The sequence below is a fragment of the Mus musculus genome, chromosome 8, assembly GCF_000001635.26.
Source record: "Mus musculus strain C57BL/6J chromosome 8, GRCm38.p6 C57BL/6J".
NCBI classification, from domain to species: domain Eukaryota; kingdom Metazoa; phylum Chordata; class Mammalia; order Rodentia; family Muridae; genus Mus; species Mus musculus.
Genome location: NC_000074.6, coordinates 111,993,075 through 112,020,577, shown reverse-complemented (window position 1 = coordinate 112,020,577; position 27,503 = coordinate 111,993,075). Strand labels below are relative to the sequence as shown.

Here is a 27,503-nt window from a genome sequence, read left to right as displayed (position 1 = left end):
ACTTTACTAAGGCCTGAACATAATAAATCATTTATTTAAGACAGTAATTCTTTTAAAGATTTATTTATTATATGTAAGTACACTGTAGCTGTCTTTTTTTTTTTTACAAAAACAGAATTTTCTTTTTTTTTTTAAAGATTTATTTTTATTTATACGAGTACACAGTAGCTGTCTTCAGACACACACCAGAAGTGTGCATCGGACCCCATTACAGATGGTTGTGAGCCACCATGTGGTTGCTGGGATTTGAACTCAGGACCTCTGGAAGAGCAGACAGTGCTCTTAACCACTGAGCCATCTCTCCAGCCCTTAAGACAGTTAATTTTGAACCATTTTAGAGTCCTATCAAAAAGAGTACACATTTTAAACAAATCGTACCATATAACCCCTCTCAATTCCCATCTTAGTCACCAGAGTAGTGAGAATTACATTACTGACGTGTGTCACATGCCTAAAACATCCTCAGAAAAGGGCTCAGGTTAAACATTTCACTTATACCAGACTCTACTAGAAGTTTTTTAGAAAGTAGAAGACATAAGTTCCTCTCTCTAAACAAACAACCTTTTTTTTTTCAGTGCATCTAGTTCCAAAATACACTTAGGTGGTAAACAGGAGACCTCTGTTCTCACATCCTTTGATTACCTAAAACTAAGACTAGTTTTAGGTAAACTAAAAACTAAAACTAAGTTTTAAGATTACCTAAAACTAAGACATTAACTCTAGAATGCTTCGCGTAGACACGTATCAGATTCCTGTTGGTGAGTGTGAAGTTTGAGTGTCCAGACTGCTGGAGATGGGGCTCACACCTGTGACACACCTCTGGCTTGCTTCTCTTCAACTCGCAGAATTTCAACTGATTCTGCCTCTTTTCATAGTTCTGATGCACACGGTACCGGCTGGTTTTGTGCGTCAACCTGACACAAGCTGGAGTTTTCACAGGGAAAGGAGCCTCCTTTGAGGAAACGGCTTCACGAGATCCAGCTGTAAGGCATTTTCTCAATTATTGATCAAAGGGGGAGGGCTGTTGGGTGGTTTGGGTTCTACAAGAAGAAAAGCTGAGCAAGCCAGGGAAAGCAATCCAGGAACCAGCACCTTCCATGGCCTCTGCATCAGTTCCTGCCTCCAGGTTCCTGCCCTGTGTGAGGTCCAGTCCTGACTTCCTTTGGTGATGAACAGCAATGTGGAAGTGTAAACTGAATAAACCCTTTCCTCCCCAACTTGCTTCTTGGTCATGGTGTTTTGTGCAGGTATACAAACCCTGACTGAGACACATCCTCCCTTCACTCCACCTAGAGGATCATCTTTTCAAGGCTTATTAATTCTAAAATGAAAATTTACCTAAACTGTTTCCTATATAAAATCAAAGAAAATGCTTGTTGACAAGACTCAACACAAAGTTTTATTTATTTTCAATGACAAAAACAACACAGCAAAGTGGACCAAGGCCACTCAATTTTAAGTCTAGCATAATTTTCAGCAGAAAACGTATGTTCCACATAATTTTAAAATTGACATATCACAATTAACAGTATCCAACCAACAGTGTCCGAGGATAGCTACAAGGGTGAGACACTGAATCACAGCCTTCTAGAACAGAGTTTTAAGACTGTGTGTGTGTGTGTGTGTGTGTGTGTGTGTGTAACTTGATTTTTTCCTTTGATTCTTGACTGTGAAGTTTGTACATGACATCATTTATAATGTACAAAGGATGGAAGCTCCTTCAAGCCTAGGGCTTTATGTACACAAAACTGAGTGGTAAGTAAGCAAGTATGTTCTATAGAGACTTGACTCAGAGTCAAAAAGCAACAGCCAAGGAAGAAGAAGAGATTTCAAAGATTTATAGCAAGATGACTATGGGGTTTTTCAACTCAGTCAACACAGAATCCAGAGGTCCCTGGGGGATGGGATAGTTTGGGAGTCATGGTACAAGCTCTGCAACTAAATCGTTCTTCTAGACTCTTGGTTTGGGACCCTCCAGCTAAAGCAACTTCTGCCAAAAGACAAGAATTATTCCCTCACCAAGTCAAATGCCCTTTCATTTCCAACTTTGACTTTGTCACTTGGCTCCTGGCACCTGTACAACGGGGGACACAGTCCATCCAAAAATGACTAGTACACAGACCAACCTCTCTGGCTTAGATTTGCCTATCATAAACAGGGGATACTTGCCATGGACGGCTCTAATTCCAGTGTCTTTTGTTTTATCCTGCTACATTACACTGCGTGGCTACAGCAGCACCGGCGGGGTCACTGGCCACTGGTGCTGACACGATCGCCTGCTGGTCGGTGTCAATGGTCACAGGTGCTTACATCATCACCTATCTTTTCCATCCTCTTGTCTGTTTATTTCTTTCGGAATTCAATCCTCCGAGCAACGTTCTGAGCTCCAAACTTTTTGACCAGTGCATTTTTCGTGTCGTCATCGTCCTTCTGCAAATCTAAGTCATCTTGTCTGCACCAAATGGGATAACCGTCGGGTCTCCGCCCCGACTCTAAGAAGGAGGACGTGGCCTCCAGCTCACCACTGTTCTTCAGCAAGGCCTGTGTAACTGTTGATAGATCCAAGTTGAACTTCTCCATTAGCTGCCGGATCACCTTAATGGCAGTTCCCACTTCTTGCGTAGAAACTTTTGGTTCTTCTTCCTCCTCGTCTGGCTGTGTTTCTGAGTCTTCCTCGGGTGTGGGTGGATCACCATCACACATCGTTATATGTATTTCAAAGTCAGGGCTCTCATCCACCTAGAAAGAACAAGGAGAGAAACCAGTTCCTATTTATTAAGCCTTGAGCTCTTGGAACACGTATCTCTCTCCCTGACTATCGCTCCCTGGCTCTTCACACAGCCATCTCCATCACCATCACCATCACCCCAGGCTCCCTTCAGTCCCTCTCCTTTGTATTTATCCATGCTGACATGTGTACAGACATGCATGTGGAGAATACGTGGAAGGGCAGCATGTCGTGCATATCTACACGTATATATTTAACTGGTTAAAATATGGAATGTGGGCTGCAGAGATGGCTCAGTGGTTAAGAGCACTGACTGCTCTTCCAGAGGCTCTGAGTTCTATTCCCAGCAACCACATGGTGGCTCACCACCATCTGTAATGGGATCTGATGCCTTCTTCTGGGGTGTCTTCAGACAGCTACAGTACACTCATATACATAAAATATAATAAATAATTCTTAAAAAATAAAATACAGAATGCATGGTGTGTGTGTGAGAGAGAGAACATGTGTAACCTGTATGCCATTAGATCTCTTATTCAATGCACTTGCAGATGTGAAGTTCCATAAAAGCAGGAACCAGGCATGCTGTGTTCATCAATGAAGCCTGTGACTAAGATGTGAAGTTCCATAAAAGCAGGAACCAGGCATGCTGTGTTCATCAATGAAGCCTGTGACTAAGTCCTCAATATTGCTGTATGAGTCTACTAGGCTTTCCAAGCTATAGGACATTTAGGCATATCACAAAGCATGTTACATGAGAGCTGTGTCTGAGAACTGCTGAGTTTGACAGTTGATAGGAAATGAACAAATCATCAAATAACAAAACAACATGCAAAACTACAAAACACAGAAATTCTTTAGTTCTGGCCATCAGTAATAGTCACTTACCATTTATACAAACTTAATTTCCTTCTTTTATACTAAATACTAGACGGGTGTGGTGATACATCCCTGTAACCCCAGCATTCCCATAAGCTCAGGGCCGTTCTGGCTGTACCGGGAGACGATGTTTCAGGCAGCCCAGCTGGCCTTGAATTTGCTTCGTAGCAAACAATGATCTTTAACTTCTTCCCCTTTTTGAATTAATTTAAACATTTTTTTAGAATTATTATTTTATGTGTTTGAGTATTTTGCCTGGTTGTATGTGTACAAGTGCATGCCTGGTACCCACAAAAGTCAGAAGGGGGCAATAGGTCCCTGAGTCTGGAGATACAGACAGTCGGTTATAAGCGGCCTTATGGGTGCTGGGCATCAAATCTGGGCCCTCTGTAGGAGCAACAAGTGCTCTAACCCTCTAAGGCCCCTTTCCAGCCCTCACCTTTGACTTCTGAGTCCCTCCTCAGTTAACTCCCAAGTGCAGAATTATAGGCATGTACCACCACATTCACTGGGGTAGGTTTTTTGTTTTGTTTTCTTAATTTTAGACAAAGTAGCTCAGGATAGCTTCAGAGATAATACGGCCACGGATGACCCTAAATGCCTGTTCCTCCTGTCTTCATCTCTAAAGTGCTGGGGTCACAGACAAACAGCACTGTGACAGGCTGGCCAGTAACTTTAAGAGGAAAGGGCAGAATGTGGCTTGGAGTATCGTTCACTCGCAGAGCATTTGCCTAGCATGTGTGCAGCTCTGGATTCAGGCCTCAGTTCTAGGGGAAAATGCATTTAAGCAGGGCAGGAAGGCCAGCCTGGAAGAGAAGTAAGGAAGGCAGGAGGGAACAGAAAACTGAATCATAATTTCTTCCTTCCTTCCTTCCTTTCTTTCTTTTTCCTGTTTTTTTTTTTTCCCAAAACAGGATCTTACTATGTATCTCTGGCTATCCTGAAACTCACTTATGTAGACCAGGCTAGCCTGGAACTCAGAGATCCACCTGCCTCTCCCACACACTAGAATAAAAGCACATGCCACCATGACTCCATAACCACTTTCTCTTGTGTTAATTCAGGGCCAGCAAGATGGCTGTGCAGGTAAAAGCAGCTGCCACCAGGCCAGACACTTGAGCTTATTCTCGGGGCTCTACATGGTAGACAAAGAGGATGGACTTATTATCCAATAAATAAAATTGTAATAAAAAATTTTAATTTTTTTTTAAATTCACAAGATCTGGGCTGAAGAGACCCACCCATGGCTCCAGGTCCACACAGTGAGACTTGTCTCAGAGCAAAAACTAAAATAAAATTGTCCCTATTCGGTGTGATGATTTTTCTCCCTCAGCCACTTATCCTATCCTGCCAAATATTAAAGGCTTTGTGAAGCCTAAAGCCAGGTCACATCTATTTCTCTCCTCTTCCGTCTTGTATGTTCCTGGCCTCGGGTGGATGGAAAGCCCAGGTTAATAAGCAAATGAGAACGAGGCAGGGGGAGGGAATAAGTAAACTAAGTTCAGATACCACGGCTTCTCCGAACTCCGGAGCGGCTTCCTCAAACAGCTTGTTGTCTGCCTCTCCATTCTCCTTGATCTCTCCTTTCACACACTCCTCCTCAGGCAAGTCTGGCGCTCTCTTGTTCTGTGGCTCTATTAAAGGAAAGAACAGCAGAGCAACAAAGCTCATTCGCATAGACCGTCTGCATCAGTTCTGTGCACGCAGATTTTTTCCTTTTAGAAAATTCCTGTTTATTATTCAGAAATGTACAGAGAGCGTAAGAGATGCATACTCAATAATTCTCACACTTGTTTCCAAAAATAACCACTACTCCCAGGACCCGGGAGCACGACGCAAGGAAGGTTTTGAGTTAAGAGGCTAGTCTGGGGCTCTAAGTGAGTTCTAGGCCAAATGAAATAAATGAGGATGCTCTCGGTCCCATATTGAACTCGAGTTGGAAGAGGCGAGTCCGGTCTCAAAATGGAGGGCCATGATCCAAAGGAACCAGAGCAGCTGAGGAAGCTATTTATTGGTGGTCTGAGCTTTGAAACCACAGATGATAGCTTAAGAGAACATTTTGAGAAATGGGGCACACTTACAGACTGTGTGGTAATGAGAGATCCCCAAACAAAACGTTCCAGAGGCTTTGGTTTTGTGACCTACTCTTGTGTTGAAGAGGTGGATGCTGCAATGTGTGCTCGGCCATACAAGGTTGATGGGCGTGTGGTGGAACCAAAGAGAGCTGTCTCTAGAGAGGATTCTGTAAAGCCTGGTGCCCATTTAACGGTGAAGAAAATTTTTGTTGGTGGTATTAAAGAGGATACGGAAGAATATAACCTGAGAGACTACTTTGAAAAGTATGGCAAGATTGAAACCATAGAGGTTATGGAAGACAGGCAGAGTGGGAAAAAGAGAGGATTTGCTTTTGTAACTTTTGATGATCATGACACAGTTGATAAAATTGTTGTTCAGAAATACCACACTATTAATGGGCATAATTGTGAAGTGAAAAAGGCCCTTTCTAAACAAGAGATGCGGTCTGCTGGATCACAGAGAGATCGTGGAGGTGGATCTGGCAACTTTATGGGTCGTGGAGGAAACTTTGGAGGTGGTGGAGGAAACTTTGGAGGAAGAGGTGGCTATGGTGGTGGAGGTGGTGGCAGCAGAGGTAGTTATGGAGGTGGTGATGGTGGATATAATGGATTTGGAGGTGATGGTGGCAACTATGGTGGTGGTCCTGGTTACAGTAGTAGAGGAGGTTATGGAGGTGGTGGACCAGGATATGGAAACCAGGGTGGTGGATATGGTGGTGGAGGAGGAGGCTATGATGGTTACAATGAAGGAGGAAATTTTGGTGGAGGTAACTATGGTGGTGGTGGAAACTATAATGACTTTGGAAATTATAGTGGACAGCAACAATCAAATTATGGACCCATGAAGGGGGGCAGTTTTGGTGGAAGAAGCTCAGGCAGTCCCTATGGTGGTGGCTATGGATCTGGAGGTGGAAGTGGTGGATATGGTAGCAGAAGGTTTTAAAATAAAACAGAAACGGCTACAGTTCTTAGCAGGAGAGAGAGCGAGGAGTTGTCAGGAAAGCTGCAGGTTACTTTGAGACAGTCGTCCCAAATGCATTAGAGGAACTGTAAAAATCTGCCACAGAAGGAACGATGATCCATAGTCAGAAAAGTTACTGCAGCTTAAACAGGAAACCCTTCTTGTTCAGGACTGTCATAGCCACAGTTTGCAAAAAGTGCAGCTATTGATTAATGCAATGTAGTGTCAATTAGATGTACATTCCTGAGGTCTTTTATCTGTTGTAGCTTTGTCTTTTTCTTTTTCTTTTCATTACATCAGGTATATTGCCCTGTAAATTGTGGTAGTGGTACCAGGAATAAAAATTAAGGAATTTAAAAAAAAAAAAAGAAATAAATGAGGACACGAGGATTTTAAGTATGGTGGAGGTTTATTGTAGATATGAGGGAGAGTGTAGCCAGAGGCATCTGGAAGGGTCCACACTAAACTGGGCCATGAGAGGAGAGGGGGAGGAAAGAAGGGAGAAGAAAAGAGGGAGGAGGGAAGGGGGAGGCAGAGCAAAGAGAATACTCAGGAACCTGGAGAGCAAGAGACTGGCACACTGACAGCGCACTGTAGCTGTCTACAGACACACCAGGAGAGGGCATCAGCTCCCACTAAGGATGGCTGTGAGCTGGGAAGTGAACTCAGACCTCTGGAAGAGCACTCAGTGCTCTTTAAGCATGCTGAACTAGAGAAATAGATTTTACCTCCCCACACACACACACACACACACACACAGCCCAAATGGAGAAAGCATGCCTTAAAGTCAAAAATGTCTGCCATTTAAGCTGTCAATACTGGTTACAGAAAAGGCAGATATCTTAGCCAGGCATGGTGGCTCAGCTGTGTGATTCCAGCACTCTAGAGACTGAGGTAAGAGGATTGCCTAGACTTGGGAGGCCAGCCTGGCTGTCTCAAAAAACAAACTTACAACACGACCTAAGTAAAAAAAGCGACACCTTTGTACTATACACTAATCACAGCCAGATCTTAACCTCAAGTGCTTAGAAATTCACCTCACCTAAGAAGACCACAAAGCAACTTTCCTCTTTATATAGAAGTACATTCAGTTAAGCCAAAATACGGAAAGTAAACTGACCTGCCATGCCATTCACATAGTTTATATTGAGTAAGACCAGAATATAGGCAATATCTTAAAATGAACGGCCAGGGGCCTTTTCTCAAATAAAAAAGATGGAGGATGAGAAGAAGAGGAGGAGGAGGAGGAGGAGGCGCAAGAAGAGGTGGAGGAAAAGGAGAAAAGGAGAGGAGGAAGGAAGGAAGGAAAAAGGGGGAAGGGAAAATATCTTTGAAATTTCTGAAAACAGAAACAGGTTACCCTGTTACCTCCTGGGTATGGTGGGTAGGAAGGGTAGAAGATTTCCATATATACTGTACTGTGTTCCTTTTGAACACAGAGCCGTTTTTGTAAACTAGTTACTGTTCCGTAGTCTCAGTCACTCCGAAGGCAGGAGAATATTTCAGGCATAGAGTTTGGGGACAGCCTGGGCGACACAGCGAAGAGACTCAAGTTCCCCGCCCTCCCAAACCCAAATCCATCAACGAACAAACATCCAGTCAACGGGAAGGAAAAGTTAAATGAAAAGACAAATTAAAACCAGAAAACAAGGGATAAGAGGAAACGGTGCACTTTCGCTTCGGACCTCAACAGAGAAGAGGGGCTGAGCTATGCCACCCACGGCGCCCAAAAAGACGCTCGCTGACAGGCAGGCAGCCCCGCCCCCCGGAGCCCCGAAGGTGCCGGCCTCACCTCCGCTATCCGCGGCCTCGGGGTCCTGCTCCGCCTTCCGTTTGAGCTTCTGGGAGGACGGGCTGACCGGGGCGTTCCCGAGCAGGTACTTGTGCTCCTGACCCCGTAGGTGCTTGAGGTAGCGGTCCTTGAGCGACTGCCAGGAGTGCTGCGTGAGCGAGCTCTTCTCCATCGCTTTCCACAAGGCATTGCCTGTGACCGAGCTGGGCGAACGGGCGTTCTCCTTCACGTAGGTCAGGATGGCCACATCTTCCGCGTCGGTGTAGGCGATGCGCCCGGTCAGGGGCTGCGGCTCCGGTTCCGTGGAGCCCTCGGTGGAAGCCCCGGGCTTCGGATCGGACGCCTGCTCCGTCAGGCCCAGCCGATAGGCCTCCAGGTCCAGCTTCTCGTTGCGATCCACGCAGTCTAGGATGTACTGCGTGGAGATGAAGTCGCCCGAAGCCTCGGCCAGCGCCTCCCCGGGCTGGGCGAGAAGCACGGCTCCGGGTTCCTGCACCCGACACACGGTGCCGCCGCCGTGCAGGATGAGCGTCGACAGCCGGCGCTTGGCCGAGCTGGGCCGCACGTAAAACGACATGGCGCTGCCGTCTTCTCTCACGAACAGAGTGGAGGAGTGAGTGGGCCCATTGGGGTCTTTACCCAGATCCATCGCCTCCGCCATACCTGTCGCCCCGCTGTACAAGTAAAGCGCAGAAACGACACCACTAAGACGGACTCTCCGCCGGAGGAGCCCAGCACTGCGCCTGCGCAGCGAGAGTCCGGCCGAGGGCCCGCCCTCTTTCCCGGAAGAGGCAGGACTTAGAGCCACGACCTGGAAGTTCTAGTTCTACGCTAGTCATAATTTTTTTTTTTCTGGGTCGGGCCAGTGGGGAAGATGGCCACGCTGCAGGAGAGTGAAGTCAAAGTGGATGGCGAGCAGAAACTAAGCAAGAAGTAAGTGTCGTTGAAGATCTCTAAGTGTCTCTTGTTGCAGTGTTCCGATGGGAAGTGCCTGGAGTTTTCCCGCCAAGGCGACTGTGCCTGGGGTCCCTCTTGTCTTTTCCGGTGGGTGAGCACATGCTGGGACAGAGATGCAGTGCCGTAGAACCTACAGCCTCCAGGATGCCCCAGGAGGATCAACTGCGTGGCTGATGGGTTCCCTGGTCCTAGCCGTAGGGACGAGCATACCTAGGGAAAGCCAGCACAGAAACCGGGAATGGTAGCAAAGAAAAGTGAAACTAACTTTTCCCTACCTTCTAAGAAATGCTCTTTTAATTGAACCACTCCCCCAACGGATAGACTGGAAAATGGTTAAATATCTTTGTTCTTAAAAGAAGAACCTTTACATTATCCTTGGCCTATCCAAGGTTATTCTGCACCTTGGGTGTTAAAAGGGGGTACGTTCTGAAACAATAGTGTACCTACCCATATGTGTCACTCAAAGGATCTGTGACACGGGAGCAAGTGGCCTTATTTAGCGGGATACACCAGGCTCCCTTTGCACTGCTGGGGGTATCTTTGTAAAACACTCCAAATCCCAGAATTGAGTAGGCAGATAAGATTACCCTCCCTTTAACTGGTTGCTTTTAGGACTACACTCTAGTCCACTTGACCCACAGAACACTAGCAATGACTTGAATGTCTTCTTAGTGCCTGGAACTACATAGTACCCTCCAAAGCTGTAGGAAATAACTAGTTTAAGCTGTCACATACCATGGCTGCTTTCGTTAGTACCCTAGCAATAAATAAATCCCCTTATTGATCCCCGAGGGAAATACCAGAAACCTTCTAGATAATAACTGGGTTTCCTTTTTATGGCTGTGTTTCTGCTTTGTGTGGTTTAGAAGGATTTTAAAGAAAATGTTTAAATTTATGGGTTGCAGGCTCCCTGGTTGGTTGTCCTTTGTGTGAGCAGTTTAGTGGATTCCTTAGCGGAGGATGGGTGAGTTTATTAAATCAGTAGTTGGAATTTTGAGTCACAAGCGAAAGAAAGTACCTCAGTTTTCAGGTAATTTAAGGAAGCCTTACTGCTGCTTTCAAGTCACTTTTCTTTCTTTCTTTTCTTTTTTTTTTTGGTTTTTCGAGACAGGATTTCTCTGTGTAGCCCTGGCGCCCTGGCTGTCCTGGAACTCACTTTGTAGACCAGGCTGGCCTCGAGCTCAGAAATCTGCCTGCCTCTGCCTCCCTAGTGCTGGGATCAAAGGTGTGCACCACCACACCCAGCCCTCAAGTTACTTTTCTTAAATATACCTTTGACTTTAATTTACCCGTTAAACACCACGCTGGCACTATACAAACTTTGTCTAATCTCAGTAGTAATCTTGCAAGAGAAATGTTCATGCCCACATTTCCAAGTCAGAAACTACGGCCCTGGGTTTATGAGAAAATGGGAGTTCCCAGCGGTTGTGGGTGTGGCTTAATGGCTGCTTCCATGCACAAGGCTCTTGATTTCCGGGGTACTGCTAATGAAAATATATGTTCCTCGTGTGCTTCCTAGCATTGCTCTGAAGCACTGGGACAGATATCTGAAGGGAAGTCTATACCAAATCTGTGATCCTCGGTTGCCTAATGAAATCAGGTAGTTTTGTTTGTTTTTTGTTTTTATAAGACAGGGTTTCCCTGTGTAGAACTCACAGGCTGCCCTAGACCAGGCTAGCCTCAAACTAAGAGATCTAGATCTACTTGCCTCCAAAGTGTTTGTACCACCACAAGCTGGCTTTTTTTTTTTTTTTTTTTTTTTTCGAGACAGGGTTTCTCTGTATATCCCTGGCTGTCCTGGAACTCACTTTGTAGACCAGGCTAGCCTCGAACTCAGAAATCCGCCTGCCTCTGCCTCTGTGCTGGGATTAAAGGCGTGCGCCACCACGCCCGGCGAGCTGGCTTTAAAATGAACCAGTTTTTACGTTCCCAGCTAAAATAATTTTTGTGCATGTGAATAATATGATATCCCCTTCTTTTTCCTAATTGTCCTTGGCATTTCTTGAAGTTTTTTTCCTGAGGACTGTTTTATTCCAGAAAGTCCCCCAAAGTTAAAAACAGATGGTCTGTCTGCCCAAATCACTTATTCTCAAATGAAAGATTCCTCAAGTTACTGAAACACAGTAGAGTGTGATCCTGGTAGCTCTGAGGCCATCGTGTTGATAACAAGTAAACATGGTGTCTGAGGACCTGCCCTTCCCTCACATGTTCCTTCCCAAGCTCCCAAGTAGCTAGGCCTGTCTAAAATCTGCATTTGGCATTTTCATTATCATCCTGTTGCCAGGAGTCCATCCTCATGGGAGAGACCACACTTCAGAGCCCCACATGTTGCCGTCCACACTGTAGGAAGTTGTGAGCATTTCTGCAGCTAGGCTATTGACTTGCATTTGGGGTTTTTGTTTTGTTTTGTTTTGTTTTTAAGATTTATTTATTATATGTGCGTACACTGTAGCTGTCATCAGACACCCCATAAGAGGGCCTCAAATCTCATTACGGATGGTTGTGAGCCACCATGTGATTGCTGGGATTTGAACTCAGGACCTTCAGAAGAGCAGTCAGTGCTCTTAACCACTGAGCCATCTCTCTCCAGCTGGCATTTGGGTTTCGAATCCCAGATATGAAACGTTTTGTTTTTTTCTATGACAGGACTAAGAACATTGCAGATGTTAGTCAGGAGGGACTGAAGTTCAGAGGGACATTGCACGTTAGTACAAATCATGGCTCCCCTCCCCAGGAGTGCGGGAGGAGCGGGTGTATGCTATTGGTCCCCTCTGACTACACGTCTCTGTTTCCTGCTAGGTGGTGGTAATCAGTAGTTCCAGGGTGTTCCGCCATGTTGATGCAAGCTGCTGTCAGGCTTGTTAGGGGGGCCCTGCGCCAAACCTCATGGGCAGAATGGGGTCAGAGGGAACTTCGACTGGGCCACCTTGCTCCTTTCACAACGCTCCACAAGGACCAGCCACTTTCTGATAGAAGAAGGTTGGTGCCCATTACCTTCTTTATTGCTCCAGGAGCAGAATCTTTCCTTCAGGGTCTTTTAGCTGGCTAAGTCTCTGGACGTGCTAAAGAAACAGAGCTCTCTTGCCCAAGCCAAGACTCCCCTCTTACTCTATGAGTTCAGAGTCCTTCTCCCTGTAGTCCCTTTTCTGTTCTCTTTCTCTTTCTCCCCTTTGACTAATGTTTTTTTGTTTTTTGTTTGTTTATTGAGACAGGATCTTGCTATATAGGCTAGGCTGTCCTCAAATTTACTATGTAATGAAGGCTGGCCCTAAACTAAAGGTCGTTCTGTTTTAGCTTCCCACACTAAGATTACAGGCATGTGCTACACCACCCTGCCTGAGATAAGGAATTTCAAATGCTAGTTATTTTCCCCTTCTTTTTGTCTTCCTGGGGTTTGTTTATCAACTTTGACCTAGTTTTAGTGCTACCTTTAGGGTCTCTTTTTAGACTGTCCTTATAATCTACAAGAGCAAATGAATGAAGCGGAAAAGAGACTTTATCTTAAAAGCTTGTTCACTGAGTTACAGACTGATTAGACCACGGACTGTTAGAAAGATGAAAGTGAGATAGATTGTATTTATTAGAAAGACTAAATTTCTGCCTGTTTTGAAGCTTTCACAATTATTTTTTACACGGGGCATGGTGGTGCATGCCTTTAATTCCAGCACTCGGAAGGCAGAGGCAGGCAGATTTCTGAGTTCTAGGCCAGCCTGGTCTACAAAGTGAGTTCCAGGACAGCCAGGGCTATACAGAGAAACCCTGTCTCGAAAAATCAAAAAAAAAAAAAGATAAGTTCTTTCTTTAAATTTTGCTAAATTCATATGGAAAAACAAAGATAGAGCAAAGAGCAGTCAGTGGTTTATATCTGTAATCCCAAGCACTTGGGAAGCCAAGGGAAGAGGGTCGCAAGTTCAGGGGCAGATCAAACAATTTAGCAGTCCCATTTCAAAATTAAAAAGGAGCTTGGGGGTACTTCAGGGTTAGACCTCTTGCCTAGCATACTTGGACCCCTGGGTTCAAGCTCCAATAGTGCAAAACAAACAAACAAAGTGAAGGGTGTATTCTAAAGCCAGACAATATACAATGACTTAGAATCTTTTGCCATGATTCACTATTGAAGACTGATCAGTTGTAAAGAATGATCCATCCATAAATTCTCTTTGAATAACGAAGATATTCTTGTCTAAGTGAGTTTATTTTTTCCTGGATTCAGATAGCAAGCTCAGGTCAAGGGTCACAGAGTTGCCCCCGTTGTTTTGAGTTTCAGGTAACATGTGTGAAGTTTGGATGATGAGAGACTTGATTAGAGATGGATCCAGCCTTGTCTGGGTTCTGTCCTGGAGGCAGAATGTGAAGAGTTAAGTAGTGAGAGGCATAGAACCCACTTTTGAGCCCTAATTACACTCTGGGACCCGATCATTTCTTATTAACATCTCAGTCCTCACAACTGGTGAGAGGGTGGCTTCTTTCCTTTTTCTAGATGGTGATAAGTCATTTGCTCAATGCCATTCAAGTGGTTAGTGTTTTAGAATTTAGTGCTAGGCAGTTTGACTACAAACATAGCATGATATTACCTGTATCCTGCTGCTTCGGATAGCAGTCCATCCTGGTTAGTGTCGGACCAGTTTTGTTCTGAGCTGGGTCTCAGGCTGGCCTCAAATCCACTGCGTAGCTGTAGATGACCTTACACCTGTGGTCTCCTACCTGCACCTCCCAAGTCCTGGGTTTACAGATGTGCAGTATCACATCAGCGGTGCTAGAGATCAAGCCCAGAGCTTTGTGCATGCCAGGCGAGCACTCTACCAACCGGGCCACATCCCCAATCCCCCCCCCCCCCCAGTCTTTGACAGTTGTTCTGGAATTATCTCTTGAAGAGATTGTGTCTTCAAGCTCTGAAGACCAGTTCTCTACAGTCTAGCCCACTTCTCTAGGAGAGCCAGAAAGCTGACAGAGCCAGAGGTATTACCTTACACCTTCAAGGGGGACTTGGTCTTCTTAGGGATGCCAAACTACCAGGATGCAGTATCTAGTGTCAGGGGGCTTAAAAGTTTATCCTGCAGCTTTTCTGGGAAATCTCTGTTCAGTGCTCGCATAAACTGGTAAATATGGGCTTCTTCACCTTTGAGTATCTTGATTCCAGTTGGTTTCTGATGCCAAGTGGAGACTGGAAATGACCTGCTGCGTCTTTGTTCAAAGCTTAGGTTTTCTTTTTGTCTTGTTCCCTCAAATAGCTTAGTGACTAACAGGTTAGAGCTGGGGAGTAAGATCACTTGTGGGTGTGGCGTGCAGCAGGAACACTTTCCCAGGCTGCTCATGCGTTTGGAAAGTGGCAGTGGAGCTTCTGACAGAGGGTTCTTGAGGCAGCTGTCACACTGGGTGCTGTCATCTTCCCAACAGTGAGCTGAAGAGGCGTCTGAAAGCTGAGAAGAAACTGGCAGAGAAGGAGGCCAAGCAGAAAGAGCTGAGTGAGAAACAGCTAAACCAGACTGCTTCCGCTCCCAACCACACGGCTGACAATGGCGTGGGTGCTGAGGAGGAGACTCTGGACCCAAATGTGAGTCCCCCTGGGCCACTGGGATGACTGGACACAGAGCTTCTGAGAGGCTTGTGGCTAACAAACAGCAGGAGAGACCAAGTGACTAACAAGATAAATAAGAACTTGAACCAACAAGAGAATTGGGAGAGCAGTGCATGCCGTTTGTCACTGGCATAGCCCGGGGTGGTTTTTTGTTGTTGGTAGTGGGGGTTTTTGGTTGGTTTTGGTTTTGGGGTTTTTTTGTTTGTTGGTTTTGTTTTTGAGACAGGGTTTCTCTGTGTAGCCTTGGCTGTCCTGGAACTCACTCTGTAGACCAGGCTGGCCTCAAACTCAGAAATCCGCCTGCCTCTGTTTCCCAAGTGCTGGGATTAAAGGCATGCACCACCACGCCTGGCCCTGAGTGGTTTTTTGAGACAGGGTTTCTCTGTGTAGGCCTGGCTGTCTTGGAACTCACTTTGTAGACCAGGCTGGCCTCAAACTCAGAAATTCACCTGCCTCTGCCTCCCAAGTGCTGGGATTAACCCTGAGTTTCAAGTCCAAGTAGGGCTAGTTGCCCTAAGTAACTACTTGGTGGAAGTAGCTGAGCCTGTAACAATGACAGTAGGGGTGTCTTCCCTCAAGATAGACTAGAGTGTCTATTAGTTGGCAAAATACATTCCTCATGCCAAATGCACCCTCCTCCCCCACTTCCTGGTTTTGTACATAAGCACAGCCACACCCTTTGTTTGTATCACTCCAAGGCTAATTTGCCACTGTTAACAGTAGAAAAGGAAACATGCCTTGGTAGAAAAGGAGAGATGCCTTGGTGGTTAAGTGTATACTGCTATTCCAGAGGATACCCACATCAGGTTGCTAACAACCACCTGTTACTCCAGCTTCCTCTTCTGGCCTCCACAGACACTCACATGCATACACACACACCTCCACACAGACACACATGCATACATATGATTTTTAAAAAGTTGCCAAGCTGTCTTAATTAGGGTTTTACTTCTGGGAACAGACACCATGACCAATGCAAGTCTTATAAAGGACAACCTTTTTCTTTTTTTTTTATTTATTATTTATTTTATATGTAAGTACACTGTAGCTGTCTTCAGACACACCAGGAGAGGGAGTCAGATGTCATTAAGGATGGTTGTGAGCCATCATGTGGTTGCTGGGATTTGAACTCAGAATCTTCGGAAGAGCAGTCAGTGCTCTTAACCACTGAGCCATCTCTCCAGCCCTTTTCTTTTTTTTTTAATGACAACATTTAGTTGGGACTGGCTTATAGGTCAGAGCATGGCAGCATCCAGGCAGGCATGGTGTTGCAGACCTGAGAGTTCTGCATCTTCATATGAAGGCTGCTGGCAGAATACTCCCTTCCAGGTAGCTAGGGCTAGGGTATTAAAGCTTACACCCACAGAGACACACCTACTCCAACAAGGCCACACCTCCTGGTAGTGCCACTCCCTGGCCCAAGTTTATACAAACCATCGCACAACCCCTGTGGTAAACTACTTCATAGCTGCACTTTATAGGTTTGCTGAGCATGCCCAAGGGAAGAGTCTAATGTGTGGCCAGAAGAATAATTAAGAAAGTCACTTCACCACGCAAGTGCAGTCCACAAGAGAGACTGTCTGCAGCAATTAAGTTTTGTTATTTTGGGTGAACCTCTTTTTTTTTTTTAATTCTGTTGAACCTTGTATTTTAAATTCATTCTGTGAATCTACATTCATTTTTTTAAAGGTTTATTTTATTTATTTCATGTATGAGTACACTGTAGCTATCTTCAGACACACCAGAAGAGGGCGTCAGATCTCATTACGGGTGGTTGTAAGCCACCATGTGGTTGCTAAGATTTGAACTCAGGACCTTTGGAAGAGCAGTCAGTGGTCTGAGCCATCTCTCCAGCCGCCAATCTCACCAGCCCCCTGCTGTCGAGTCTTAATGGGTTGTGGTTCAGCTTCATTCTTCCCAACATGTGTGTGTGTCTTGCACGATCTGCAGAGATGACGGTCATAAACCTCTGAAGGCCTGGACAAGCCACTGTGCTGTCTCGCTTTCCCTGCTGTAACCATATTCTCTTAAACTAGAATACTCCTGTAAGGTATTCTGTCATTGTGACAAGGAACGTAATTAATGTGATACTCTGCTGAAGAAGCCACACCTGACAGGGTTCCACTTCAGAAGGACTAGCTCTTTTTTCTTTTTCTTTTTTTAACAGCAATACTACAAGATCCGAAGTCAAGCCGTCCAGCAGCTGAAGGTCACTGGGGAGGATCCGTACCCACACAAGTTCCACGTGGACATCTCACTCACTCAGTTCATCCAAGAATATAGTCACCTGCAGCCTGGGGACCACCTGACTGATGTCACCCTCAAAGTGGCAGGTAGGCAGGTCCCTGACAGTTCACTCGCCTCTCAGCTCACAAGGGCAGGCTTCTATGCTAACACAGAGGAGGGCCTGGGCTGGTCTTGCACCCTCTGCCCCTTTTGGTTTTTTTGAGTCCAGATATTGCTGTGTGCCCTAGCCTGGCCTCAAACTTGAGATCTCATGCTGCACTGTCCCAGCTGGTGGGGATAGACGGTGCCTTTCTATCTACTCACAGAGAATAGAGCAGCCCTGGGGCATGGGTGGAATTCTACATGAGTAGACGCTTCTGGGGAAGGGATGTTCTCTGAGGGACCTCCTGGCTGGAAACTGCTCTGCCTTCCAAGTGTCGGGAGGAAAGAAGTGTGCTACTGTGCCTGGCCTTTCCCTGCATGACGGTTACTAATGGGCTTGGCTTAGCCTATCTAGTCCCTAGCTACTGAATTTTTATGTAAAGATTCAGGAAGACCCGAAACCCGCGTTGTCAATACCACTGCCATCGTCCAAGAATCCACTGACCGTCTTTAGAGAGGTCTTCCTGTACAGCCTTGACTGGTTTAGTGAAGGTCACTGACATGAAGAAGAGGGCAGGCTGCAGACCCCGAGCCACACCCAGATTGTTGTGATCCGTGTTGCACAGAGAGCTCAAGAGGTTTCTCCTCTCAATGGCTTCATTGTTTCCTCTCTAGGCCGCATCCACGCCAAGAGGGCCTCTGGAGGGAAGCTCATCTTCTATGACCTGCGAGGAGAGGGGGTCAAGTTACAAGTCATGGCCAACTCCAGGTACACAGAAATACACAATTACAGATCTTGTATTGCTGGTGGTGGTGGTGGCATAGGCCTTTAATCTCCGCACTCAGGAGGCAGGTGGATCTCTTGAGTTTGAGGCCAGCCTGTTCTATAGAGCAAGCTCTAGGACAGACAGGGCTACAGAGAAACCATCTCAAAAAAAAAAAAAATACAAGAACCAAACAAACTAAAAAACGACTTGTGTCACACCGCAGCGTAACAGACAGGCAGTTGAAGACACAGGCTAGTGTGGTCCTATTTTCCCACTGTCGTTTAGAGTTAGGATATCGAGGAGTGAGACATGGTTGGGTAGAGTTGAGTGGCAGGTTGTGGAAAGACCTAACAATGAAAGTCTGTCCTTCCTTAAAGTACAGTAAACATAAAGGAAACCCTCCAGCAGTTGTCCCCAAAGCAGGGGCTCTGCGGGAAGGTTTCCTGAGTGAGACAGGGGTCTGGCTCTGCGGGAAGATTTCCTGAGGAAGGCAGGGGTCTGGCTCTGCGGGAAGGTTTCCTGAGGAAGGCAGGGGTCTGTATTCTGAGGGAAGGTTTCCTGAGGAAGGCAGGGGTCTGTATTCATTTGTAGAGCTATGCATTCAGTTACCTTTCCTTTCACCCAGGAATTACAAATCAGAGGAGGAATTTGTTCATATCAATAACAAACTGCGCCGGGGAGACATAATTGGAGTTGAGGGCAATCCCGGGAAAACCAAGAAGGGCGAGCTGAGCATCATCCCCCAGGAGATCACGCTGCTGTCCCCCTGCTTGCACATGCTGCCTCATCTTCACTTTGGCCTCAAAGACAAGGTAAGCCCCACAGCTGATCTCGGATGCGCGCCTCCTCCTGTAGCCATCACAGAAAGCACCGGTTTCTAACCGCTCGCTGCTTTTGCTTTAGGAAACACGGTATCGTCAAAGATACTTGGACTTGATCCTGAACGACTTTGTGAGGCAGAAATTTATCGTCCGCTCTAAGATCATCACATACATAAGAAGTTTCTTGGATGAGCTGGGCTTCCTAGAGGTGACGAGGGCGAAGGGGTCTTTACCTGGAACGGCGCCGTTTTGGCTGTGCTTGTCTCTCACGGTCCCGTCTTTCCTTTACACAGCATACCCTGCCAGGGTCCGTCATGCCCGAGCAGTGTCTCTTCTACCTGTTTAGTGCTCATGGGGCAGGCTTTCTAAAGAATGCACCATCCCTGTGCTAATGATGCCACTTTCAGTGACGCTGGAGGGTCTGTAGCATTAAAAATCTCTTTAGAAGCCAGGTAGCGTGGCACCCTTTAGTCCAAGCACTTAGGAGGTATAGGCAGGCAGGTATATGCACACATGGATACTCTAAATGCACATGTATTCTCTCTACATATGGAGTGCACATGTAAATGTTTCGGCAGAGTTTTATTTTTTGGTTTAAATACAAATTGTAGTCATGCTATGTGCACTCTTAATAAACCTGCTCTTTTTTATGTGTACATTGCGTGCTGGTGCATGTGTCTGTGTGCATGTGCAAAGGATGGGGAGGATGCCCAGCGTCTTCTATAACTCTTAGCCTCTTTCTTCTTTACGACATTTATGTATGTGTAGGTTTGTACATGGGAATGCCAGTGCCTTTCGAGGCCAGAGCACTTGGGTTCTCTCTAAGAGCAGTATGTGCTTTTAACAGCTGAGCATCTCCAGCCCTCTGATGCTTCTTTAAGGATGTAGATAGTAAATACTGTAAATGCCTCCGATACTGTTCTGTTGCTGTGAAGAGACACTATGACCGAGACACTGTTTACTTGGTGGCTGGCTTATAGTTTCAGAGGGTTGGTCCAGAATCATCATGGCAAGAAGTATGCCAGCACACAAGCAGGCGGGCCTGGGGCTGAGAGCTTATATCCTGGTCCACAGGTTGCAGGCAGAAAGACTGAGAAAGAAAAGACAGTCACACAGACACTGGGCCTGGCATAGGCTTTTGAAACCTTAAAACCTCATGCCCAGTGACACATCTCCTCCAAAAAGGCCACACCTTCTCCTGATCCTTCCCAAGCAGTTTTACCAACTAGAAACCAAACATTTAAACCTATGGGGACCATCCTCTTTCAAACTACCACAGTAAATTAAGCCTAAAAGCTGCAGCATTCATTTATAGTTCTCTTACAGCCTGTCAGCACTTACAGTACTCTGTAATATAAGGAATGGAGATGCGGTTCTAATGAGTCAGATAGTCTGTTCATCTTCTTTGTTATGTGACAGGCCTAGTCTATGCTACATGCAAAGAATGCACTGTCCTCAAGGCCTCTGGTTATCTAAGAACTGTTTGTTTCTGTCTGTTTTAGATCGAAACTCCCATGATGAACATCATTCCCGGGGGAGCTGTGGCCAAGCCTTTCATCACCTATCACAATGAGCTGGACATGAACTTGTATATGAGAATTGCTCCAGAACTCTACCACAAGGTAGTCAATAGCCACACACCCTGTCTCCTTCCAGTAGAAGGAGGCTGGAAAAATGACTGGCCAGACCAGTCCAGTCTGCAGGAAGGAGCAGTGAAGTTAGATAAAGCAGCCAGGAGAAGGCTCCAGTTCTGTAGTTTGGGGGTTGTGATGTCCTTGGAAGCAGCTGAGGATTGTAGGCATCGTGTTGTACACGTGTACACACGACCCTGTTCTGGTTAAAGCTTTAACTCAATCCCAAAGCTTTAGCTGCAGTTTTCCTGGGGTTAGATCTCAGTTGTGTCTGCCTGCCTGCCTGCCTGCCTGCCTGCCTTCTTCAAACACTCTCTACAACTGCCACGGTGGCAAACACCTTTAATGGCTCACTCAGGAGGCAGAGGCAGAGGCGAGCAGATCCCTTAACTCTTACCTATACAGTGAGTTCTAGGCCAGTGAAGGCCATACAGTGAGACCCTAGCTCAAGAGAAAAGAAAGAAATCCACCACTGAACTACATCCCAGTCCTTCTCTGTTTAGTCTTTCATAAAAGAACTTTTGCTGGTCTTAAATTCTTTCTAGAAAAGTAAACTAAATCTCTTCAAATTATCCGTATAAATACCAAAGACTGATTCTTAGTTGCAGATACGTAACAAGTTAGAGCAAAATTTATTCACCTGTGTAAGAAAGCCACAATAACCTTAAAGGCCAAGGAGTCCTGCCTGGAAATGATACTGGATCATATCACTCTGTCACCTACTGGGCACAGGTCACTGCACTAGAATTTCAGTAACCTGTTTGAAAGATGGCTGCCTCTGGTTCCCTTCACCACAGTGAGTTCCGTGTAACACCTACACCTTCCTTTGGTAGCTTCCATGCTGACGTGTCACTAGTGTGTCTGGCAGGTGGAGAGGCTTTGGAGAAACTCAGACCCAACAAATAAGAAATAGCAAAGACACAGGAAGAGACTCGGGAGTCCTGCCCAGCCAAATAAAATCAGAAGCAAGTTGATGTCTAAAGATAGCAGGGCACTGGGCATTTTGAATGGAAAGCGTACCTAAGCTATGAAAAGCAGTTAGTTCCTAGGAGCCTATAGGGCTATTAACACATGACTGTGGCTGTGTGGTTTTGGTAGATGCTGGTGGTTGGTGGCATTGACCGGGTTTATGAAATTGGGCGCCAGTTCCGGAACGAAGGGATTGATTTGACTCACAATCCTGAGTTCACCACCTGTGAGTTCTACATGGCCTATGCAGACTATCATGACCTCATGGAGATCACAGAGAAGATGCTGTCAGGTGAGTCCTGCTGCCTTCAGCTCATACTCGGGTGGAAGACGGCCGTGCTGCCTGTAGAGGAGAACTTCTGTTCTCCGTCCTTGAGAGGGCTGCTTTCTTCCCAGGGATGGTGAAGAGCATTACAGGCAGTTACAAGATCACCTACCACCCAGATGGGCCGGAAGGCCAAGCCTACGAGGTCGACTTCACCCCACCCTTCCGAAGAATCAGCATGGTAGAAGAGCTTGAGAAAGCCCTAGGTGTGAAGCTGCCAGAAACCAGTCTCTTTGAAACTGAAGGTAACATACAATACTCCACCATGTGGCCTGCCTTCTTGGTCAGCTCCAGATTTATTTGGGTTAAAGCTAAAATGTCCCACCTGTTGTATTTATAGACATTTTACACAGTGATGTTCCCTGTCCTAACTCACACATTTCTGTCACAGAAACTCGGAAAATTCTTGATGATATTTGTGTTGCAAAAGCTGTTGAATGCCCCCCACCTCGGACCACAGCCAGGCTCCTTGATAAGGCAAGAGACCATACTTGTGCTCGTCCAGTGCTTACCAGCACCCTGATCCCTAGGGCATGGATCCCCCGGGAGACTCCTCCCCTGCAGCTTCGCAGGGAAGCCTTACAGAGGAACGGGAGAATTCAAACTCTGAATTGGATTGGGAAATGTAGCTCGGTGATAGAGTACTCACTTAGCAAACCAAGGCCAGGGAAGGGGTGGCTCAATCCCCATCCCCAGATCCCATTTGCCTAACTGGGCCGCCTTGTCCAGCCGCAGTGGGAGAGGATGCACCTAGCCCTGCAGAGACAGACGTGATGTGCCAAGGTTGGGGTGATCCCAGGGGACTTCCACCCTCTCAGAGGAGAGGAGGAGGGGCACTGCGGAGGAGACCAGGAGTGGGGACACAGTGATCAGGATGAAAAGTGAATAAAATAAATTAATGAGGGAAAAAGAAATATAAGCAAAAGGGAGCTTTGAAATGTAATATTTCTCTTCTGCCAAATAGTGCATATTATGTTACTCAAAACTCTGTCCTTTGAAAAAGCTACAAGGTGAACTCATCTGTATGAGTTAAAACCTTCCCTTGGGCTGGACTGTCAGTGGTGTTGAGAAGCCACGTGTAACTCTGCTCTGTTTTCCTATTAAGCTCGTTGGCGAGTTCCTCGAAGTCACATGCATCAGCCCTACCTTCATCTGTGATCACCCACAGATCATGAGTCCTTTGGCCAAATGGTAAGATACAGCTTGTCACTGCAGAAACCCTCAAGTAGGGCGTGGGCCTCTGCGGCTGTACCTACGCAGCAGGACATTTACTTAACGTGAGTCTAGGCCTAGGCTCAATCTTCACCACTGCTTATTAATAAGTATTTATTTATTGTATATGAGTCCACTGTTGCTCTCTTCAGATGCACCAGAAGAGAGCATTGGATCCTCATTACAGATGGTTGTGAGCCACCATGTGGTTGCTGGGAATTGAACTCAGGACCTCTGGAAGAACATTCAGTGCTCTTAATTGCTGAGCCGTCTCTCTGGTCCTTCAGTAGTGTTTTTGTTTTTTATTTTTATTTTTTTTTTATTTTTTTTGGTTTTTCGAGACAGGGTTTCTCTGTATAGCCCTGGCTGTCCTGGAACTCACTTTGTGGACCAGGCTGGCCTCGAACTCAGAAATCCGCCTGCCTCTGCCTCCCAAGTGCTGGAATTAAAGGCATGCGCCACCACGCCCAGCTTCAGTAGTGTTTTTAAAAAACAAAAAAAACAGAAGTTAATGGTATAAAGTGATAGAGGTTTTTTGATGTCCTGTGTTGACTTGGTGGTGGTCTTTCTGCGACATGCATTGATACAATATCTAAGATGGAAATCCTGTCAGGGCCTCTTCACATGATCTCTCTGGCAGTAGTCTGTTGTCAGCATGGTGGTTCGGTTCTCAAGGCAGGCATCCCAAAAGAACAAGCCTCAACAAGCAAATATATGCCAGACGTTTGCCAATATGTCCTTGACCAAAACAAGTGGGAGCCCAGAGTATGAGAGCAAAGCAGAAGGGCCTGGGTCCAGTCCGTCCCCGTGCCTGTCAGGAGTGCAGTCAAGTCTCTTGTCTCTCTCACCTTGGCTCTGGTACCAGAGATCAGTGCGGAAGTTGATGAGGCTTCCAGTTTTGACTTTTGAGTCAGGTATTGCATTATGAGAGCTCTGAATATTCATCCTCTGTGGTCTCGCGTCCCCAGGCACCGCTCCAAAGAGGGTCTCACGGAGCGCTTTGAGCTGTTTGTCATGAAGAAGGAGATATGCAATGCCTATACTGAGCTGAATGACCCCGTGCGGCAGAGGCAGCTGTTTGAGGAGCAGGCCAAGGTGAGTGAGTGAGTGAGACTAGCATCTGCTTACCCTCACACCAGGAAGCACCGCCCTTAACCCTGTGTTGCTGGACACTTTCTTGGTGTTTTACCTAAGCCAGGGAAGCTTCCCAACTTTTGTATTGTAGCATGTGTGTGTGTGTGTGTGTGCGTGTGCGTGTGCGTGTGCGTGTGCGTGTGCGTGTGTGTGTGTGTGTGTGCGCGCGCGCACGCAAGTGTGCATTTGCAATCAAACTTGAATCCTTTGGAAGAGCATCTCTTACCGCTGAGCCAACTCTCCAGCTCCATAAAGAGGCTTTGCAGGAGGAAGTCCCATTCAAATAGAGCTGCTCTTTTTGTTTTTGAGACAGTCTGGGGTAGCCAAGGCCACACTGAATCCTTGACCCTCTTGTCTCTGCCTCTGAGGGCTGGGGATACAGGGCTGCATACCACAGCCACTCACACTGGCTTTTATTATACAACACATATAGTGAGTTGAAGATTGCCTATATTTCGACACCTCAAAAGTACATTTAACAAGGACATTCATTCATTCATTCATTCATTTATTTATTTATTTTGTTTTTTCGAGACAGGGTTTCTCTGTGTAGCCCTGGCTGTCCTAGAACTCACTCTGTAGACCAGGCTGGCCTTGAACTCAGAAATCCGCCTGCCTCTGCCTCCCAAGTGCTGGGATTAAAGGCGTGCGCCACCACTGCCTGGCTAGGCATACCTTTTCTTAGACTATAGCTTTCCCCTTTTTTGGAAGGGGGCAGGTATTGTTTTGTTTCACTTTGTGTCTTGAAACAGAATGTCTATGTAGTCCCGGCTACCTCTGCCATGGTGGCTGATTTCAGGAACTAGAGAAAGATGCTTTAGTTCCATACTGTAGTAGCTGTATGGAGTCTCAAATCCCCAAGCAGATTTAAGAAGACAGAGACTGTCTTTTTAAAAATTACTGTACATTATTTGTATAAAATAATGAGGGCTGCCTGGCTCCCTTAACTTTTGTGACAAGATCTCACTGTTCAGGCTTGGTTGGCCTAGAGTTAGTTATTTAAACCAGGCTATCCTACAGCTCTTGGCAATCCTTTGTCTCAGCCCTCCTAGTAATTTGAACTACAGATATGTACCATCACATTCTACTTAAAATGGGTTTCATCCTGAGGTCTCTGGAAATCATTTTCCAGCAAGTTCATCAGAAATTGTCCTGGGCACCTCTGGTGCCCCTTCTGAAAGTTAGAGTCTGTTCATATGGACACTGAGATTGCCTAGAACTGTGGGTTGAGCCCTTTTTGGTCTCATATCAGACATGTACATTATGATTCATAACATCAAAATAACAGTTATGAAGAAACGCTGGAACCGTTTTGTGGTTGGGTCACGGCATTAGGAAGGGTGAGGACCGCTGACTAGATCCCAGACTAGATGATTTGGATCCTTTTGAACATTTCACTCTTATTTTCTCTAGGCCAAGGCTGCCGGTGATGACGAGGCCATGTTCATAGACGAGAACTTCTGTACTGCCCTGGAATACGGGCTGCCTCCCACAGCGGGCTGGGGCATGGGCATTGATCGGCTCACCATGTTTCTCACCGATTCCAACAATATCAAGGTATGTACGCAGGGGCCGCCCAGCTCCTGCTTCCCCAGACTCCACTGTGCTGGGGACAGCGTAGAGGACCTGGGAAAGAAAGCAGAGGCTCAAGAGGTTCCACTTTACGGGAGGAGACTGGCGAGCGTGTGGCTCTGCGGGATTTTAGTCTTTCCTGCTTGAGACAGGAGGGGGTACTAATGGTTTGCTTTTCTTCAGTGTCCAGGGAAACGCTGAGCCCTCACTACATGGTTTGCCTTAAATCAGTCCGTTCTGTGAGGTGTGAAGACGGGTTTTACTGGTGTTGTTACTTGTTGTGAGACAGGATCTCATGTAGCCTGGGCTCTCTTGGAAGGCCATCAGTAGTTTATAGTGACTTTGATATAACTCATATTCCTGCCTCTACCTCCAGAACACAGGGATTATGTTGGTGGAGGCCTAGGAGGAAATTCACTTTTGGTTTGTTTTGTTTTGGTTTGTTTTTTTTTTGTTTGTTTGTTTTTCCACATAGGGTTTCTCTTTGTAGCCCTGGCTGCTCTGGAACTTACTCTGTAGACCAAGCTGACTTCGAAATGCGAGATCCCCCTGCTTCTGCCTTCTGATTGCTGGGATTAAAGGCGTGCGCCATCACCACTCAGCTGAGGGTCACTTGTAAAACAAAAAAATACATGTGGCTCATTTACACCAAAAGCATCCCTTGTGCTTGCAGAGGCCAGAAGAGATGTCAGATCCCCTAAAACAAGCTACACATGGCTATGAGCCACCATGTATCTGCTGGGAACCACATCTCGGCCCTCTGCAAGAACAAGTGCTCTTAATGGCTGAGCCATCTCTAGCACCGGGAACTCAATTTTACGTTCTTTTGGCATGGGACCCTAGCAGGTTCTGTGTCCTTGTCTGGATGCGTACTTCTAGATTTTGTAACATCAGGCAACAGCAAAAGTAGGATAGTGGGGAGAAAAATCCATAGTGCCCTGTTATTGAAAGGCGGGGTCTTACTACATAGTCTGGTTGTCCTGGAACTTAACCATATGGAGACCAGGCTGGCCTTGAAGTCGGGTCGCAGAGGTCTGCCTGCCCCCGCCTCCTGAGTTCCACTGAGCCCGGCTCCTGGTGCTTCTGAACCTCGGCAGATGCTCTGCTCTTCTCAGGAAGTGCTTCTCTTTCCTCTTCTCTAGGAAGTACTTCTGTTTCCTGCCATGAAGCCAGAGGACAAGAAGGAAACTGCAGCGACCACTGAAACCCCAGAGAGCACAGAGGCCAGCCCCTCTGTCTAGAAGGCACATGCAACTATGGTGTCTGCATCTCAGCAGATCTGGTCTGAGGGAGCGATTCCTGTGTGGCGCCGTCCATCTGGCCACTGCAGTCCAACCTCCACAAGAGAGAAGAACTAAAGAAGTTCTTTTTATTCCTCGTTACCAAATAAATCATTTCTCTCTTTACCCATGCAGTGTTACTTTTTCTCCCCCGGGCTGCTGGTCTGATGAGTGGTCTAATTAGAGCTCTGTCATTGTATTCTTTTTAAGATTTATTTTTATTATCAATTGTGTGTGTGTGTGTGTGTGTGTGTGTGTGCATTTAGAGTGCAGGTGCCCTGAGGCCAGAGATGTTGGGTCCCTTAGAGCCAGAGTTACAGGCACTGTAAGCTGCCCAGCACGGAGGCTGAAAAACGAAGGTCAGCCCCATGGGAGCAGGGTGTGCTCTTAACTCCTAAGCCAACTTCTCGGCCCCACCTGCAGTCAGAATCTCTAATAAATGTATATTAATGTCTGTCTATTCAGTATGAGCCATTGTGCTGAAATACTGGAAA

General features: G+C 46.3%; 2 protein-coding genes and 1 pseudogene across 7 annotated transcripts; 2 read left to right on the top strand and 1 right to left on the bottom strand.

Moving 5' to 3' along the window:
- Nucleotides 1-49: 49 nt before the first annotated feature.
- Terf2ip (telomeric repeat binding factor 2, interacting protein) lies at nucleotides 50-9,219 on the bottom strand. The gene is made up of 3 exons (NM_020584.2): nucleotides 8,436-9,219; nucleotides 5,117-5,241; nucleotides 50-2,739 (listed from the first exon to the last, which is right to left on the bottom strand). Exons 1-3 carry the CDS (start codon nucleotides 9,094-9,096, stop codon nucleotides 2,344-2,346), a joined length of 1,182 nt encoding a protein of 393 aa, NP_065609.2. The 5' UTR covers nucleotides 9,097-9,219; the 3' UTR covers nucleotides 50-2,343.
- On the top strand, nucleotides 5,542-7,145 carry Gm6793 (predicted gene 6793; annotated as a pseudogene). Its single transcript, NR_033513.1, has one exon. The product of NR_033513.1 is annotated as a predicted gene 6793 (transcript).
- Nucleotides 9,220-9,223: 4 nt separating the features above from the next.
- On the top strand, nucleotides 9,224-27,139 carry Kars (lysyl-tRNA synthetase). 5 transcript variants are annotated; one of them, NM_001363430.1, is made up of 17 exons: nucleotides 9,224-9,368; nucleotides 10,298-10,356; nucleotides 12,039-12,096; nucleotides 12,192-12,371; nucleotides 14,790-14,946; nucleotides 17,138-17,303; nucleotides 17,974-18,067; nucleotides 18,691-18,877; nucleotides 18,969-19,094; nucleotides 20,389-20,508; nucleotides 21,616-21,778; nucleotides 21,883-22,056; nucleotides 22,203-22,288; nucleotides 22,917-23,002; nucleotides 23,992-24,118; nucleotides 25,571-25,714; nucleotides 26,872-27,139. In NM_001363430.1, the coding sequence occupies exons 4-17, from the start codon at nucleotides 12,226-12,228 to the stop codon at nucleotides 26,968-26,970; spliced, it is 1,875 nt and encodes a 624-aa protein (NP_001350359.1). In that variant the 5' UTR covers nucleotides 9,224-9,368; nucleotides 10,298-10,356; nucleotides 12,039-12,096; nucleotides 12,192-12,225; the 3' UTR covers nucleotides 26,971-27,139. The 5 variants fall into 5 exon arrangements, with proteins under 5 accessions (NP_001350359.1, NP_001273313.1, NP_001350358.1 ...); NM_001286384.1 differs by lacking the exon at nucleotides 10,298-10,356; NM_001363429.1 differs by lacking the exon at nucleotides 12,039-12,096.
- The last annotated feature ends 364 nt before the right edge of the window (nucleotides 27,140-27,503 follow it).